Raw genomic sequence first — 19,893 nt, 5'->3', positions numbered from 1 at the left:
TCTCTCTCTCTCCCTCTCTCTCTCTCTGTCTCTCTCTCTCTCTCTGTCTCTCTCTCTCTCTCTCTCTCCCCCTCTCTCTCTCTCCCTCTCTCTCTCTCTCTCTCTCTTTCCCCCCCCACACCTCAATAACGGCGCGTGCGATATTTGTGCATATCATTTTATGCACGGGACTATAATATTTCCAATGGTTTACGGCGCTCGTGGATTATAATTTCCTTTCCCCCCCTCCCCACAGCAGAGGAATAACGGTCTCCATCGACTCCAGCTGTGAAGAGCATATTCATATTCCGTCTATTCAGAGACTGATGCTGGTGTGATTTTGTTTTTTTTTGCGTGCCGAGAGACTGTCTCTGAGAAGCCAAGAGCACGTTCAATGCCGTTGGAACATGTCCTATGTTCCCTTTCAAGGTAAGAAAACTGATATATTCCACTACTGCATCTCCCTCCCTCCCCCTCACCATCCTCTCTCTCTCTCTCTCTCTCTCTCTCTCTCTCTCTCTCTCTCTCTCTCTCTCTCTCTCTCTCTCACACACACACACACACACACACACACACACACACACTCTCTCTCTCTCTCTCTCTCTCTCTCTCTCTCTCTCTCTCCCTGGCTCTCTCCTGCGCTATCATACAGTAATACACCATTTAGGAAAGGGGTGCGTTAACGCGCCGTAGTGAGATCCAGGTAGATGGAGAGTGCCACTGCCTCCCCATCTAAGACACTGATTTGATCACTTGTGTCAGTATATGTCAGTGTGCCTGAGCATTTGGAGTAGGCTTTGGTCCTAGGCTCCATAGCGTGGTAATGTGCTGAGATGATCATGCATGCTGGTATCAGTCTTGTAAGTACATTTCCTTGTGTCCAAGTCTACACCATTTTTTGGGGTACATAATGTTAAAGGTACCTGCATCCATGTCCATCATAGGGAAACTTCTAGCGTTGAAAGCCTTTCTGTCGCTATCTTTTGCAATAGGTTTGCCTGAAGGGGTACTTTTTTCCCTGGTTCTTGTATCTCAATATTTAATGAGTTAGGAGTGGAAGAGTTGTGCCTCTATAGTGTGTGTTCAAATCCGATTCCCTCAGCGTTGGATCACTGCAACCATGACTAATACGGTGTGAATGGAGATCAGCATCAGCTACTTCTCATCAGCCCTGTACTAATGTTTCATTAAGTGCTGGGGACATGTATCTTATTTTAAAACCGAATGGGACTGAATGGGACCTTATAATGTCGTTCCCACAGTCCAATAATGCCCACTTGAAAGTTTTGAGGGACTTTTCTGAAGGGTCTTTCGGTAACTAAATAGTCACCATGCACCTGCAAATCCTAAGTGAGAGAGTGTGTGTGTGTGTGTGTGTGTGTGTGTGTGTGTGTGTGTGTGTGTGTGCGTGTGTGCGTGTGTTGAATCTGGAGAAAGATGTCTTGCCGGGTACAGAAAGGCCACCCTGCTGTATTGTTGTCAGACTCAAACCCCCCCGATTTCAAGTTCCGACAGTGAATAAAAACATTTCACTCCAGCCCAAATGGCCCACACTGTGAGCTATATCCACAGGTCATCATAAGAGTCAAGCAAAGAGAATGGCCAGTTCAAACACTGGCTGCGCTGCCTTTGTACATCCTTTAACACAGCGTAAAGCAAAAATAGCCAAATGGCCTCTTGTGCGAGACCAGCAATGGAAGTTGGTTGCATAATATTGGTGAGATGTTCAGCTACTGTGTGTGTGTGCAAGCCCACTCTTGAAAGCACTGCCAGAAAAAAAGGTTTGCTCAGTATACTGTAATGCCTTCAAAACTCATGTCAAAAAGAATTAATACTCCCTAACAACATTGTGCTCCAGAATGTAAAAATGACCATATTAGCATTTTTTTACATACTGGATGTAACAGGTGATTTGGGTAGAAGAGTATACGTGTTTACAACTCCAGTGAATATTCCTGATAGGAATTCAGGTGTAGGTTACTTGTATTGGATTGGAATGTATAACCTACTGTATGTACTGTTTCAACTGTAGAAAGCTCTTTAACCACTCAAAACCCATTATATAACATCTTGTGACATTTAGCATTTCCATAGAATGACTCAACAGCCATAGATATACAGTATATGCACTGATGACTGACATCAGTGTGACTTGTCATGAGATAACTACCTATGGGAAACAACACCTTGCAGTGGCAAAGTATACAGAGGCACATTGCTAAACTGTTAATGTACTAGCCAGATTTAGTCACGCCAAATCCCTGCACATTTACAGTAGATTTAGCTAATGTGGAGAGGAGATGAGTCCCTCTCACCCTCTCTCTCTCTTCCTCGCTCCCCCCCCCCCCCCCCCTTCTCTCTCTCTCTCAGTATCTCTTTCCCATGGAGCCTTATGCAATGACCATGCCCCTAGTGCGGTTGGACAGCATGGAGGAAGGAACCAGCTAGTCCACTGAGCCATCCCCAGTCAAGTCGATTGTTACAGTAGTTTGATACGGCAGCTCTTGTCAAGCATGGGCCCATCGGTTAAAGAGACAGCGCATCGCCAATGCCACTGCAGCACTCCTCTCCCATGTGACATAAGGGGCTGTCTTACACCCCACCACCACTCCAGTGTGTGCCAAGAACCATCATCTGTTCAGCTATTACTGTAGTGTATGCTCTAGATCCACCGTGTACAAGGGTCTGACGTGGAGTACGTTGTGGCTGTGGGGTGTCGTGTTTGTGTTTGTGGCGGTTTTTGAAGTGTGACATTGAATAAATGCTGGAATTAGTGGAAGATGAGTGGAGGGATTTGCTATTAATCACACATTCAGACCCCCCCCCCCACACACACACACGCATTCCCCTCCTCGGGTAATTAATTATACCCAGTGATTTCATGTTTTTCAGAATAAAAGTGTGTCATGTCCAAGTTTAGGGGCCTCCCCTCAACGTGTGAAAGGTCAGCTCCCACGAACATCAAACCTGACTTGACTTTTTTGCAGCGATTCTTAAAGCTAGCTTGTGAATAAAAGCCTAGACAATGTTAGCATCCTCAAGTCATATCAGTCCTAATTTCTGCCCACAGATATAAAGTCAATCAAAGTTCAACTGCCCCTCATTTGCATGTATTTGCATACTGTTAAGAATATTCATGAGACCTTATGAATAAGCACAGGGGGGTGGCACGTAGCAGGTTTGGTGGCAAGCTCAGTTACAAGTATGCATATAAACTGGCAGATGCTTTAAATTCCTTGGTTTCCTCTTCGGTATATTTATTTGTTTATTTAAACAGATCCCCATTAGTCATCACCATAGTGAAGACTATTCTTCCTGGGGTCCACATGGAAGACAGACAATCAAACATAACAAAACCAATCAACAAAGGAATAATTAGTGAACAGCATTCACTTATTAAAACTAAGAAATGTTTTAATAAATCAAATATAACAGAATTCAAATAGAAGTAGAAGTAAAAGTAGCAGCACATTTGAGAGCTGATGGCTAGCCTCTGTCACATACAAACTGTCCATATATTGCAATGGAGGCTGGTGGAGGTAGAAATCGGAGGACAGGCTCATTGTAATGCCGTTCCATTCCGCACATTACAATAAGCCTGTCCTGATTACTACCTCCACTAGCCTCCACTGAACGAGAGATACTCATGAACATGTTTCATAAAGTAAGTAAGTAAAACTTTATTTATATAGCGCCCTTCACAGCACGGATGCACAGGGTGCTTTACATCAAAATAAGAAAAGTGCCATCAAAAACATCAAGGGTTGAAAACAAAACACAAACGGGGGAACACCCCACAGGGGACAACGTAAACAGAGCATAAACAGGAACAATAAAATGGCTATGGGTGACTGCCGGCCTGCCTAAAAAGATGAGTCTTCATGCCACCAAAAGTATCATGATTTGTGTTATGTAACTAAGGCTCAGTGCAGGTGCGCATGGTGTAATGTGTGTCATGCAGCCTCAACACATTATGGATTCCATGTGTTCCGGTCGAGGGAGGCTGGCGGAGGTAGAAATCGGAGGATCGGAGGCTCATTGTAATGCAAACGCGTGTTTGAAACCGTTTCCTCGGCTCATTCCATCCGACTGACAGCAGCTTTTTGAGGCGCGAAGCAAAAATCTTATTTTCAGGACTTGAATTAGCGATGACATCTCGTGAGGTTAGAATTAAAAGGTTCTATCTCCATTTTTGTCAAAATTTAGTTTTTTACATAATCTGATCCATTAGGTGTTTATTAATGCCTGTGTGGTGTTATTTTTAAAATGTTGAAATGTTTAAGTTAGTAATTCATCAAATACAAAGGTTCCATCTCACAAAACATAATGGAATGTAAAAACGTTGACGCTCAATATCTCTGAACTACCCTAAACGGAGATAAAACCTTATCATTCTAAGCTCACGATCTAGGGCAGTGTTTCTCTGGGAGCGGAACGATGAGGCTTTGCCCTGGGACTGGGAAGCAGTGATCTCTCCTCCTCTCTCCTTACAAAACAGATTCCTGAGAAGTGGTACTAGTGAGACTAAAAAATCGATGTTAGTAAACCATGTCACGGTAACCAACCAACCGTCCCATGGACCGCCGTCTGGCCAGGGACCGGGGATTGAGGATCACTGGTCTACGGGGTGAAGGGGGCTGGGGCGGTGAGACTGTCCAACTGACCATCTGTTGCATTTTGGGGGGGCCCTGCCTGCCTGCCTGCCTGCACCAATGTTTCCATGTAACCAAACACAATGGTGCTCCAACCCTTCTTTGTCCACACCCTAATTGTTTATTTACTTTTTTAGCTTGAGGTCATATTGCGGAGCATGTTGTCTGCATATAGAGAGTGTCATCCACCCAAATCCCCCCCACCCCCCCGGCTGTGGTGCAAGAGGTAGAGCCGCCGATTAATGATGGCAACGTGGGCAGTTCGAGCCCCGGCTGGCCACATGTCGAAGTGTCCTTGAGCAAGACACTGAACCCCAAATTGCTCCCAGTGAGCGGGCCGGCGCCTTGCATGGTAGCTTGCCGCCATTGGTGTGTGAATGTACTGTATGTGTGAATGGGAGAGGCCGTTGTAAAGCACTTTGGATAAAGGTGCTATGTGCAGTCCATTTACCATTTACCCCCCCCATGCAGAGTCCTAGCACAGTGAGTTCGGTCTGCCATGACCCTCTACCTCAAAGTACCCCAGCACTGTATCTGCTATGGTATAAAGGGTGTAGATCTTACCCCTTGAGAGCCTTACTACTAATACTGGAGAAATCTACATAAGGGGACCATTAGAAAGAAGTAGCTTGGAGGGACGCGTTCAGAGAGTAGACTGCACCACGGGTAGGGGGCCCATTAATTCAATTCCACCGCAAAGCCTGGAGCTGAACGACTCAATGAGTTTATGTTGAGAGGAAGTTGGCCTTTTTGATTGATCCTGTCAGGACTCACTCTTGGCATAAGGTCAGGACTAGCTAGCTATCTCCTTTTTTTTCGTCTCCAACCAATCAGAGAGCTGCCAATCCGGGATAATGACGTCCCTGCTGGATTGGTCGACTAATAGGCCTTCCAGACAGGATGTTATCCAATCCCAGGGATGGATGCCCTCAGGGTCTGAGGACAGAGGTTTGGACCAGAAGTTGTGCTTCAGAACTTTCTGTACATAGGTTATGATATTAGTCATGGAGTGATGGAGGAGTCCCCAGTTAGAACAGTAGTTTGTAATGGTGGTTTAACACTAGAACAGCCATGGGTGGGGTCATTTGACCAAGTGAGTAAAAAGAAATGTATGCCTTTGCACTTGCTAACATTTCAGGACCCTCCCCTTTCCTAGATATGTGCATTCTACCACGCAGTATCCTTACATTTTCTAAATCACATCAGGATAAGCTAGTATAAAGCTATTTTGCAGTTTTTCTGTGTAGGAGGCAGGCTAATTTACAAGACACGCCAACTAGTGCGGTAGCAGCTGTGTCAGTAGCAACTTCCCATTGTAAAGACTACGGTCATTTGACCCCCGAGGTAGCTGTAATAGTCGGTAAAATAGGCACGGCTGTTCTAGTGTTAAAGACCTCAAAAACATATATATATATATATATATATTCCATACCATAGTGTGGTTCATACTGAACACACTGAGTTTCATTAGCGAAAAAACCATTGTATTATTTCATCGTAAATTGACGTTTTTTTCAACCCTAACATGTGGCTGGAGATATCAAAGTAACTAAAATACCTTTAAGTATGTTTCCCGCCATAGCTTAGGCCTACGGGAGAGTTTGAATTCCAAACCGTGTCAAATTAGATTCTGATACGACAGCCCATGATATAATTGCCCCCGAAATTAAAATAAAATGTTATTAAATCACTTTGGTGCTGCTTCAAGCAGGATTACACATTTGAGAGTTGGATTTCTAATCTCTGAATGAGAGAGATAGTGCTGACTGAATCCCCCTCTCTCCAGTCTCATGGTCTCACAATCAGAACCGGGCCACATTGCACTGTGGGGTGTCAAATCTGTCACCTGTTGAGATTTTCATTCCAAGGCATATTTCTATTTTTAGTGTTTGCTTGCGCATTCTAGTGTATTGTAATTAAAAACAAGGGGTGCAATAGCATTTTTATTGGAAGCAGCATGTTGTATCACAGACAGGCGGTCAGATCAGGACGTGGCAGTCTGCCCATTACTTTGTGAAAATCCAGAAGACATTTGGATGCTATTTATTCGATGACATACTGTCACAGTAATTTGTCAATGTACCTACATTTTTAGACTATTATAACCAGTCTAAGGTTTTAGCACAGCCAGCCATGTGAGGTACATGTATCCCAGCTTCATCATCATGCTAGCGATATGCCCATATACCGTTAAGCCCCAGCTTCTCTTGTGATGCTAATAGGGGAGGCATATGAAGTGTGCAGGTTTTAGGTAGTGAGAAACGGGGGATTGTATTACCATCAGATGCCTCTCACTCACTTCAGATGCACAGATACTGTGGAGAAGAATGGTGCATTTTAATTGCCTGTAATCAAATACACTGATATGCTTAAGCTCAACAAGAGAATCAATGGACCCTGACATTTCAGAGTACGATATTACCATTTTAAGTGTTTCACAACAGAGGGTTTTATGGGTTATACATTTAGGGTGGTGTCTCTACTTCAGTGAAAGATGAGTGATTAGTCATTTGTTAGGCTCACAAGAATGTGTGCGTATGTTTGTGCGTGTGTGTGTGTGTTTGAGAGAGAGAGAGAAAGAGAGAGAGAGAGAGAGAGAGAGAGAGAGAGAGAGAAAGAGAGGGAGAGAGAAAGTGAGAGAGTGTGTGTGTGTCTGTGTCTGTGTGTGTCTGTGTCTGTGTCTGTGTGTGTGTGTGTGTGTGTGTGTGTGTGTGTGTGTGTGTGTGTCTGTGTCTGTGTGTGTCTGTGCCCGTGTCTGTGTGTGTGTCTGTGTCTGTGTGTGTCTGTGTCTGTGTGTGTGTGTGTGTGTGTCTGTGTGTTTGCTTGTTTTATTTCCGTGATTAACTTCTACTCAGACCTCATAAAGGTTAACAGGCTCACTCTGCACCCCTGGTGCTATATTTAGCATCTTATCTCCCGTAATTTAAAACAGCACCACACAAAATGTTAGTGCATTTCTACTGTATTGATGCTTTCAGAGCACATTTTAAAGGATATGCCCTTTTTTGCTATTTCAAGTAATTAATCATGGGAATTGGAGGGCATTGTGCAGAGAACTGTTTTGGAATGCAATCTACTTTCTAGTGTGTTTTAAGGTTGGTGTTTTTTGGGGCGGTGGGGGGGGGCAGGGGGGGCAGGGGGGTGAGCTCCTCTTCAAATGGTTCTGTGAGTGCCTGTCTTGCATTTGTTGCTTGACTCTGTTGGGCTTGTTGCTTGACTCTGTTCGGCTTTGCCAGAGTGGAGTTTAGTTGTTCTGGAAGAAGTGAAGATAATGGCGCATCCAGATCCTTTTGATCAAACTCTTGTCTGGTGGCAGAAGGTGTGAGATGCCAAGAAACCGTTTTAGTTGTGGATTTGTGCACTTCCTCCTCGCGCGTGAATTGTAAAGTGTATAAACTCTGCTGGAGTGGATATGACATCTACTACAGCCATTGCAGCACTGGAGTAGCTTTCACTCATGTATTCTGTATCACAAAGGCAGTGTGAGTGGTTATGTAAATGTCTCTTTAGATAAAGGGAGGTGTCTGTAGATGATTTTATATAACTGTTGTACTACATGTTGAAGCATGTATGATTAAGGAACCAACATATATTTTTCTGAATATAAAACGTGTTAGTTCAAACAACAACAACAACAACAACAACAACAACAACAACAACAACAACTGTATAACAATGGTGTCCATTCAGTGATCTGATTGGTTGAGTCAGGGTAAGGGTTTCTGGTTATTGATGATGTCTTCCGGGAAAGGAGAGGGGGGAGAGAGAGAGAGATGAAAAGAATGCACGAACACAGGAAGAACTGACTTGCATAATGAATAACAAAACTATCCCTCTGCGACTTCCTATTAACTTAAACATCCAGTCCACACTCAGAAAGTAGTCGAAGAGGCCTAGCACAACTGAAGTAACTTGGAACAACAGACCAATCAGATTAGAATCAGAGGAAAAAGTTTCAGATAAGGTCGAAGGTCGAGCTTCGTGATGTCTCATCGTCCCTTTACACTTCTCGTTTTTAAAACTGCATTCAATGTAATTACATGAATAAACAGCATCTGGCAGGAGGGACTGTTGGTAGCGTTGGTAGCCTGCTGCTTGTAGGTCCTGTTGAGATTAGACATGTTGTGTCATACATTATACAGTATGTCCGTTTGAGTTAGCGCATGTGTGCAGTGTACCAGACCCTTAGGTACGCACTGTACTGCTGCTCATATGGAGGGTGGTGACATCCCCTGTCCCCTGTCATGACAAATGAGGGGAAACAAATACAGTATGTATGCACTTACATGGTCTCCTGGACACACACACACACACACACACACACACACACACACATACACACACATGCATGCGCACACCCACATGTACACACACAAACGCACGCACGCACACCCACACGTACACACACGCACACACACACACACACACACTCACCCACAGACACACGCTCACACTTACATGGACACATGTGTACTGTACACACACTTACATGAACACATGTGTACTGTACACACACTTACATGAACACATGTGAACACACACTTACATCGACACATGTGTATACACATTTACATGGACACATGAATACACACACAAGCACACTTACATAGCCTGTACAATTGCTCATTGTATATAATCTCAATTTATATATACCACTGCACATATACATCCAGTCACCATTGTATGACATTGCACATCACGCTACCATTTGCACTTTACTATTGCTGTAAATACTGCTACTTATCACTGCAATATAATTGCTATTTGTTGCACTTCTGGTTAGACGCACAAACATTTCGTTGCATTGTCTTGTACTATGTAATGACAGTAAAGTGAATCTAATCTAATAAAAAAAAATGAACACATGTGAACACCCACTTACATGGACACGCCTGTACACACACTATCAGAATCAGAATCAGACCACTAACATGGATCCATGGGTGCACACACACACACACACACACACACACACACACACACACACACACACACTCTTACACTCTCACATGTCTACACACACTTACATGCATACGTGTACACACACTTAAATGGACACATGTGAACACAATCAGATGGCAACGTGTGGCTGTGTTCTAGGCATCATACTGTAAGCTTTTAAAACACATCATAAGTTTAAATCCCAAATACTGAGTGATTCTGCTTTGCCCACAAGCTACTTTTGCATTTGGGAAATACTGTACGTTTTTTAAACATTCAGTTTACGTATGCCACTTACACAAAAGAGACTTGGATGCTGACACACTAACACAAGCACTCCTTCTATACAGTAGGTGGTCAGGTAGGTATACAGTAGGTGGTCAGGTAGGTATACAGTAGGTGGTCAGGTAGGTATACAGTAGGTGGTCAGGTAGGTATACAGTAGGTGGTCAGGTAGGTATACAGTAGGTGGTAGGTAGGTATACAGTAGGTGGTCAGCGGTAGGTATACAGTAGGTGGTCAGCGGTAGGTATACAGTAGGTGGTCAGCGGTAGGTATACAGTGGTATATAGGTGGTAGGTATACAGTAGGTGGTCAGCGGTAGGTATACAGTAGGTGGTAGGTAGGTATACAGTAGGTGGTCAGGTAGGTATACAGTAGGTGGTCAGCGGTAGGTATACAGTGGTATATAGGTGGTAGGTATACAGTGGTATATAGGTGGTAGGTATACAGTAGGTGGTCAGCGGTAGGTATACAGTAGGTGGTCAGCGGTAGGTATACAGTAGGTGGTCAGCGGTAGGTATACAGTAGGTGGTCAGGTAGGTATACAGTAGGTGGTCAGGTAGGTATACAGTAGGTGGTCAGCGGTAGGTATACAGTAGGTGGTCAGCGGTAGGTATACAGTAGGTGGTCAGTGGTAGGTATACAGTAGGTGGTAGGTAGGTATACAGTAGGTGGTCAGCGGTACGTATACAGCAGGTGGTCAGCGGTAGGTATACAGCAGGTGGTCAGGTAGGTATACAGTAGGTGGTCAGCGGTAGGTATACAGCAGGTGGTCAGCAGTAGGTATACAGTAGGTGGTAGGTAGGTATACAGTAGGTGGTCAGGTAGGTATACAGCAGGTGGTCAGCGGTAGGTATACAGTAGGTGGTCAGTGGTAGGTATACAGTAGGTGGTCAGCGGTAGGTATACAGTAGGTGGTCAGCGGTAGGTATACAGTAGGTGGTCAGCGGTAGGTATACAGTAGGTGGTCAGCGGTAGGTATACAGTAGGTGGTCAGGTAGGTATACAGTAGTGGGTCAGCGGTAGGTATACAGTAGGTGGTCAGTGGTAGGTATACAGTAGGTGGTCAGGTAGGTATACAGTAGGTGGTCAGGTAGGTATACAGTAGGTGGTCAGGTAGGTATACAGTAGGAGGTCAGTGGTAGGTATACAGCAGGTGGTCAGCGGTAGGTATACAGTAGGTGGTCAGTGGTAGGTATACAGTAGGTGGTCAGCGGTAGGTATACAGTAGGTGGTCAGGTAGGTATACAGTAGGTGGTCAGGTAGGTATACAGTAGGTGGTCAGCGGTAGGTATACAGTAGGTGGTCAGGTAGGTATACAGTAGGTGGTCAGCGGTAGGTATACAGTAGGTGGTCAGGTAGGTATACAGTAGGTGGTCAGCGGTAGGTATACAGCAGGTGGTCAGGTAGGTATACAGTAGGTGGTCAGTGGTAGGTATACAGTAGGTGGTCAGGTAGGTATACAGTGGTATATAGGTGGTAGGTATACAGTGGTTCTTCATCAACACTTTCATTTTCTACTTTACCTTTATTGGATCCACTTACTGTAAGTTGACCCAAACCTGGTCCTTTAACAGATAAACCTGCTCCTTTAACAGATAAACCTGCTCCTTTAACATATAAACCTGGTCCTTTAACAGATAAGACCCTCTAAACCTGGTCCTTTAACAGATAAACCTGCTCCTTTAACATATAAACCTGGTCCTTTAACAGATAAGACCCTCTAAACCTGGTCCTTTAACAGATAAACCTGCTCCTTTAACATATAAACCTGGTCCTTTAACAGATAAGACCCTCTAAACCTGGTCCTTTAACAGATAAGACCCTCTAAACCTGGTCCTTTAACAGATAAGACCTTCTAAAGAGGTTCAAACCTGGTCCTTTAACAGATAAGACCCTCTAAAGAGGTTCAAACCTGGTCCTTTAACAGATAAGACCCTCTAAAGAGGTTCAAACCTGGTCCTTTAACAGATAAGACCCTTAAGAGGTTCAAACCTGGTCCTTTAACAGATAAGACCCTTAAGAGGTTCAGGCCAGAGTTGAGCTCAGCAATAAGTCGGCGGTTGTGGCTCAGGAGGTACAGCCGGGGTCTAATGACTGCAAGGTCGGCGGTTCGATCCCCGGCTCTTCCTGTCCATGTGTCAATGGACAATTTGGAAGCTCGCTGTCCTTGGGCAAGACACTGAAATTGCTCCCAATGAGCGGGCCGGCACCTTGCAGGGTAGCATGCCGCCATTGGTGTGTGAACGGGTGAATGAGAGGCCGTTGGAAAGCGCTTTGGAATAAGGTGCTATAAAAGTAGCAGTCCATTTACCAATAACTCTTACCAGCTCATGACTAACTCATTTCCAAATTGTTATTTAGAATTGGTTATAAGTAGTAACAAGCTACTTATACCGTGCCCTTTTGAGTTAATCGTTTCCACAAATCAATTTGTAAATACGACTCACAGGTTTTTACTCTGTAAAAGGTCATGAATTGGGGGACTTATCCCAAAAGTAATTGCGCAGCATTGCAATCTAGCCTCTGCTTTCATTCCTTTGGATTTAGAGCCGTACTGCATTCCACCTGCACAGTACCTACTCTGTCACCAGACACCACAACTGAAGTGTGTGACATTTCCAAGTGTGAAGAATGATCGTATTAACTACACTGACACAGCTACATGTGGAAACACATTACTTGATTTCATACACGGTTGGGTTTGAGGGTATATTGGCACATGTATGAATATAGTCCCTGTAACTTGGATGAGGTGAATGGCATCTCAAGGTAACAGTGCAGTGGTGATATGTCACATTGTGAGTATTGTTATGAACTAGTACGGTCTAGGGGTGTGTTATTTGGCCCGTCTAAACACTAGTCCTAACCTGGAGTGTATGTATATAGGCGAAAAGATGAGGAAAGAACAGAAAAGGTGGTCTGGTTTTCTAAGAAGAATGTGAAATAACAGTATGGGGTTAGCAGCGATTAATGCAAAGGTTTGTTCAAGTTTTGCGGTTTTTGTTTGGTAGGTCCAGTAACAGAAACAAAAGTAATTTTCTAACAAAGAGTCCATGGGGTCTTCCGGACATGTGGATTACTGTAGCGGCATTGGCGTTCCGCGTGTCGTTCAACGATCTCTGGAAGCAGACCTGAACTTTATTGAGATGATTACTGGTCCGCTTCCAGCACACGCATACGCACTCACCCACACGCCTTTTATCAACTGTGCTTAACACCCATATTTCTCAATGAAAACCAGACCATACAAAAATGTGAAGGAAATGGAAGGAGATGGAGAGAGCCATCACTTTCCCCTCATCCACAACAATATGTGAAAATGCAGAATGAGAGATATGGGTTGAAGAATTTGCACTGTACACACATTGCTCAAATCCCAGGCAACAGCTGTCTGGGCTAGACATGGAGATAGCCCTGTAAAAAAGCAAAAGAAGCCCACACAGGATAGACATCTTACTCATAGAAATGTGTTCCCAACCAGACAAGCTAAAACCATACATAAATGGACTGACTTATACAGCAGACCGTACAGCAGACATGTGGACCGGGACGACAGGTCGTCAGATAAACACTGTGATCCATGCAGACGTCTGCACCATTTCTGCCATAATCACCTTCTGAAGTTTTCTGGAATTGAAAAAAAACAATGTTTTAAGTCAAGACATCTTACTACTTATGAAAAGTGACAGCAGCAGCTGTTGAAACCGGGAACAAGTCGCCAACCAATCAGAATGTTATTTTATTTGTGAAAAAAGGCTAATAGATTTCAACATTGTTCAATAATAATAATGTTCTGAAGGCCCAGAGTAAGAATTCGAATTAGTTAAAATAGGAGTCAGTTATATTTATTATTAGTAGTAGTTCACCCCACTCCCACCCCTTCAGGTTCCAGTTTGTTATTTTCTATATTAATGCCACTTTTTTTTAGTTTTTTTTTCTTCCTAGCACCAGGGGAGCCCCCCCTCCCAAATTTCGTTGTTTGGTACCTGTACTATATCAATGACAATAAAGACCATTCATTCATTCATTCAGACTCGTTTGAGTGCTGTGTGTGTTCTGTTGTGAGACGTTGCCGTTTTTGTGTTGCTGGATAATTGTGCGAGTTTTGGTGAACGCACCTTAGAATGTTCACGCGACGAAATGTTTGGTTCTCCCAACGGTGCGAGTTAGTTGGTGGTTTCGTAACGGAGAAGAAGGTTGCTTTTCGGGACTCGTGAGTGGCTGGGATACTCAATATATATATATATATATATATATATATATATATATATATATATATATATATATATATATATATATATATATATATATATATATAAAATCTAAATCATACACCTCTAGTGACCGAAGTTAAAGGTTGCTGTTGTGTGGATAGTTGAAGTGAACAACGAACTAGGACCGTGGGATGCGGCTAGCGAACGACGCTAGCCATCTCCGCTCCAATTCATCGTGAGTCTGACGTGCTCGTCCAGTCCTGAGTCGGGATATTCAGAAGACGATCCATCTGTCTTCTAGCTACCTCTACGGAGTTTCCACTGAACTTTCCACCTCCATCACCATCACCACACGTGCTACAACCCGGGCTACTGGTACCATTAGATAGGCTAGATATATTTTCAATGTTAAATGTATGTGCATTTGTGTATGTTATCTGTATATATTAATATTGCCATAATATTGCAATGCAACGGACTCTGTGAGTGATCCCCACCAGTGGCGATTCTAGAGATGTATACATGGGGTGGCAAAGGGGTGGCAAGCAGATATTTTAGTGTGGCCATCATTTTGATAAGTGGCTATCTTAATGTCTTACATTTATGTATATTTATCATCCCTTACAGCCTGTTCTACATATAGAACTAGTGTGTGCATGTGTACAGGTTTCTCTCTCATCCAGTAAAGTATTACAAAGACATAGGTTTGTGGGAGAAAAACACTTTTTATTATCTCTTTCATTCTGAGACAATAAACAAGGAACATGAACAATGCGCTCTGAACTTGATCGTCAGAACAAACAAGAATGAGAGGTTTCATGTCCAAGCAAGACCTTGAAAAACTCATCCATGCATTTGTTTGGAGTAGACTTGAGTATTGTAGTCTACTAACAGGCCTATCTAAAGGAGCTGTTCGTAAATTGCAGCTCATCCAAAACACCGCTGCTAGGGTCCTAACAAAAACAAATAACTTTGAACACATTACACCAATCCTGAGATCCCTGCACTGGCTACCAGTCTCTCAGAGAATTGAATTCAAAATCCTCCTAATTACATACAAATCACAAAATGGTCTTGGACCAAAATACATATCAGATCTCCTCCCACCCTATATTCCCGCAAGGTCCCTAAGGTCAGCTGAGACTAATCAGCTAATAATTCCAAGAGTAAAAACAAAACACAGTGCAGCAGCTTTCACGCTGCTGCATGCTCCTGGAACAAACTCCCTGAAGAAATCAAACATGCCCAAACCTTAAAATATTTAAATCTAAGCTAAAAACCTTCATGTTTTGCAGCAGTTATGATTAAACACAAACACTTCTATCAATGTATTTTTTCCATTAACTATTGTCTTATTAAATGTTTTATCTATTTACTTCTTATATTTGCTTTTATTCATTGTAAAAAAAAAAAAACATCTTACTATGCTCCTCTTGCTGTATTTTTAAATAATGTAAAGCACTTTGAATTGCCCCTGTTGTATAAGTGCTATACAAATAAACTTGCCTTGCCACAAAATCTGCTATTAAAAGAAATTATAATAATAAAATACAAATAAATAAATTTACAGAAGCTGAATGCGACGATTGCTATGCTGTGCAGCAAATCGCTTCACAAACTCATCCAAATTCAGAGCTTTTGCACATTTAGACTCAATGCTAAGAACTGCAATACTTGTTAATCTATTCTCTGCCATGGTAGAGCGCTGGTGATTCTTTATTATTTTAAGAGTTGAAAAACTCCTCTCACATGCTGCACTGGTGACCGGCAATACTACAGCTATTTTACATAATCTGAACATCTCCAAGAAAACCGTCTTGTATGGATCCAAAAAATTAACTAATTCCATTAAACTGGAGGGACTTTGTTTTCCATTTGTTGCTTGTTGATCCAACAATCTTCTAATCTGCTGCAGTTCGTGTTTAAGGTTAGCTACATTTGATCCATATGCATTTGCTAAAAGATTAACTGCCTCCTCATTCAAAAAGCTGCTGCTGGATGGATTCAGTGCCTGGATACCCTGCATGATGTTACAGTTAAAGCTAGAGAATCGTCTTTGCATTTCACCAATCATGCAATCAATGACAGGATAAAATATTTTAGTTAGAAAATACTTTTTGCTGTCTGGTATTGTGTGCTGTCCTAGTGTAGACGTGATAACACTACCTTTAAGTAGAAAGTCCCACACGGCACAGCACCAGAAAGACAGCTCAGCCGGCAAATTCAAATCTCCCCTTGTGAAATAGGGTGCAACCATTTGAGACGGAGGGGTGGAACAGAGAGTGAGTTTATTTTTCAAACTTGGAAATTTGGGAATTTTACACTGAATTCTGATTTAAAATAAAGATAAAGATCAAATAATAATAATACAACAAATTATATCAGTTGGTCTGTGTAACTGGGGTGGCAGGACTTTTTTCAAGGGTGGCAGCTGCCACCCCTTGCCACCCTGGTAGCTTCGCCACTGATCCCCACTACTACCTAGTTAGAGTAGTGGGGATCACTCACCGAATCCATTGCATTGCAATAGTTTGGCTTGACTTGCGAGTGTGTTGCATTGATTTTCAACAACGTTGAAATCAATTTACATTTTCCAGAATAAAAGTCTGAACATTTCGATTGGTTGCCGACTTGTTCCCCCCTTTCACCAGCCTTGATCTCAGACACCTCTGTCTTTTTCTCAATCAGAAAGTTCTTTCATACAACCCCCTCCCCCCCATGCTGCATAGGTCCTCCCAGTCTGCAGTCTGTCAGTCTTCTCTGTGTGTGCTGAGACGAGACTAGCTGAGGTATCTATGAGTTTTGAGTGACTGCCCTTTGGGTAATAAGACAATGACACAGTTCTTAGTCTATCTCTGGATCAAGGACAGATAACTATAATTATTCTTTATCTCTCAGGACCAAAGCTCGACCCGCTTTCTCTCTGTGGACCACCCCACACAGGAACAGAGAGATATACAAACAGAGAAAAACACATTCATATGTGTGGTACAGAATTCATACTGTGCATCCATGAAAATACAGTCACATACAGTATATGCAGGTTCTATGACATAATCCACTCAAGTTCACGTACCCTCCCTGACTTTCACACACACACACGCACACACACACACACACACACACACACACACACACACACACGCACGCACACACACACACACACACACACACACACACACACACACGCACACACGTACACACACACGCACACACGTACACACACACGCACATACACACCATTCATTTATATTTCCTCTACTCAGCACATTTGGCATCACCTTCACAGATAGGTTGACGGGGCAGAACCGAACCTCAGAATGAAGAATTAGCAGACACAAAGGTATAACCGCATCTCATTTCCTCTTAGGATTTATTCAAGAATCAAGCCCTAAGAGTGAGGATCGTTTTTTTGCGGCACAACTTGGTTAGAACGGTCGGTTCTGTACAGTTCAGTACCACCCAGGAATATTGACTAGAGGGGTAGAGATAGAGAGGAGAGGTACTGCTGCGCTGTGCAGTGCTAACAAGCAAGCCCAACTCTGCTGTTGGCAGTGTACTCATTCCACCCTACTGCTCCAGCATCCTGGACGATGGATAGGAACGGGGGAGAGACAGGGTGGGGGATAGGGAGGGAGGGAGGGGGGGGGGGGCAGGGGATGGAGGGAGAGAGGGGGGGAGAGAGGGGGGGAGAGAGGGAGGGACAGGGAGGGAGGAGTGAGAGAGAGAGAGAGAGAGAAAGGGGGGGAGGGAGAGAGAGAGAGGGAGGGAGACAGAGTGAGAGAGAGAGGGAGGGAGACAGAGAGAGTGAGAGAGAGAGAGAGAGGGAGGGAGGGAGACAGAGAGAGTGAGAGAGAGAGAGAAACAAATAGGGAGGGAGGGAGAGAGAGAGAGAGAAACAGATAGGGAGGGGAGAGAGAGATTTGTGGCAGACAGTGAGATATTGAGTGGCAGTGAAGGGAGTGTGGAGAGTGAAATGGGAGAGAGAAAGGGGTTGAGAGGGAAAGTCAGAGTCACAAAATGAGATAAGATTGTGTGAGAAGAGAAAGACCGGCAGCGAGGAGAGAGAGACAGAGAGAGAGGGAGGGAGGGAGAGGGGGGAGAGAGGGAGAGAGAGAGAGAGGGAGGGGAGAGAGACAGAGAGAGAGGGAGGGAGAGAGAGAGGGAGAGAGGGAGGAGGAGGGAGGGAGAGAGAGGGAGAGAGAGGGAGGGAGGGAGAGAGAGAGAGAGGGAGGGAGAGAGAGAGAGAGGGGGTCGGGAGAGAGAGAGAGAGAGGGGGTGGGAGGGAGGTGAGGGAGAGGGAGGGAGAGAGGGAGAGAGAGGGAGAGGGAGGGAGAGAGAGAGGAGCGAGAGAGGGGGTGGGGAGGGAGAGAGAGTGACAGAGAGAGAGGGAGGTGAGAGAGAGAGAGGGGGGGGGGTGGGATGAGAGGGAGAGAGGGAGGGAGAGAGAGGGAGGGAGAGAGAGAGAGAGGGGGTGGGAGGGAGGGAGGGGGAGAGGGAGAGTGACAGAGAGAGAGGGAGGGAGATAGAGGGAGGGAGAGAGAGGGAGAGAGGGAGAGAGAGAGACAATGAGAGTGTGAGAGAGAGAGGGAGAGAGACAGAGAGAGAGAGCGAGGGAGAGAGAGAGAGAGACAATGAGAGTGTGAGAGAGAGAGAGGGAAGGAAAGACAGAGAGAGGGAGAGGGAGACAGCGAGAGGGAGAGAGACAGGAATGGGCAGTAGGAGGGGGGGGGACTGAGAGACAGATGGGTAGAAGGAGGAGGGGGAGATAGATGGTGGGGAGAGAGAGGAGGCTGCCAAGGAGTTTGTGGGAAAGTTGGATTTCATTTTGATTCACAGTGGGATGATCACAATATTTATTTCCTACCTTCAAAACATCATACTTCGGTTTTATTACCGTAATCGTTTTATGCACTGTAGATGGCTTGGTTTATACATACGTATCCCATTTCCTCGTCTTGTATTACATCTACTGTGTGCCAATCAGATTGGTGTATACCTGGAAGTATATTGATAATATATTGAACTGTCTATTGATGTACTTTACACAGCCGTGTAAGAATTGGTTTATACCACAGTATGGTATTTTCAGCACCAACTTATGTTTATGGCATATATATATATATATATATATATATATATATATATATAGTAGAGAGAGAGAGAGAGAGAGAGAGAGAGAGAAGAGAGAGAGAGAGAGATGAGAGAGAGAGAGAGAAAGAGAGAGAGAAATGGAAAGAAAAGAGACGAGAGAAAGAGGGAGGTACTAGTCAGTATTTCATGGATGGCTGGGTTGCTATGGGAACAAGATGTGGGCTCCCTTTTCCCAAAAAGTGTCCTCCTTCCCTCTTTCCCTCTTTCCCTCTCCCATCACTTCATTTCTCGCTCTCCTTCTCCTTCAGCATCCTCAGTTCTTCACCTCTCTTCTCTCCCTTTCCCCATTTCATCCCACTGCATACCTCCTCTCTCCCCTCACTCTCCCAAACATACCTTCCTCTCCTCCTCCCACTCATTCTCTCCCCCTCTCCCCCCCCCCCCCATCTCCCCCTGCTGTCCATCTCCTTCCTTTCTGTGTTCCCTACTTTCTCTTCTTCCCTCTCAATCCCTCTCTCTCTCTCTCCCTCTCCCTCGTACTCTCTTTCTCCCTCTGTCTCTGATCATCTGTCTCTTTAACACTCACTTATATTCTATTCTTTTCTCGGTTGTCATGGCAATAGGCTGGGGGCGTGAGGGAGCGAGCGCGAGCGAGAGAGAGCGAGAGTGGGGTGTTTCGGAAGTGACATCTCTTGGGCAGTAACCTTGTTTCCTGTGTATGGAGTTGG

General features: G+C 44.2%; 1 protein-coding gene across 1 annotated transcript in view; it reads left to right on the top strand.

Annotated features, from left to right (window-relative positions):
• Positions 1-386: 386 nt before the first annotated feature.
• Positions 387-19,893, top strand: part of syngap1b (synaptic Ras GTPase activating protein 1b) — a gene marked incomplete at both ends in the record, with an annotated part of 117,772 nt that continues 98,265 nt past the window's right edge. The window contains 1 exon segment of the mRNA XM_080540622.1: positions 387-408. Within this exon segment, the coding sequence (XP_080396748.1) occupies positions 387-408 (22 nt within the window).

This window comes from Nansenia antarctica (assembly GCF_963989245.1).
Source record: "Nansenia antarctica genome assembly, chromosome: 10".
NCBI lineage: Eukaryota > Metazoa > Chordata > Actinopteri > Argentiniformes > Microstomatidae > Nansenia > Nansenia antarctica.
Note: the sequence above shows the minus strand (reverse complement) of the source record. Positions and strands in the feature narration are given on the sequence as shown.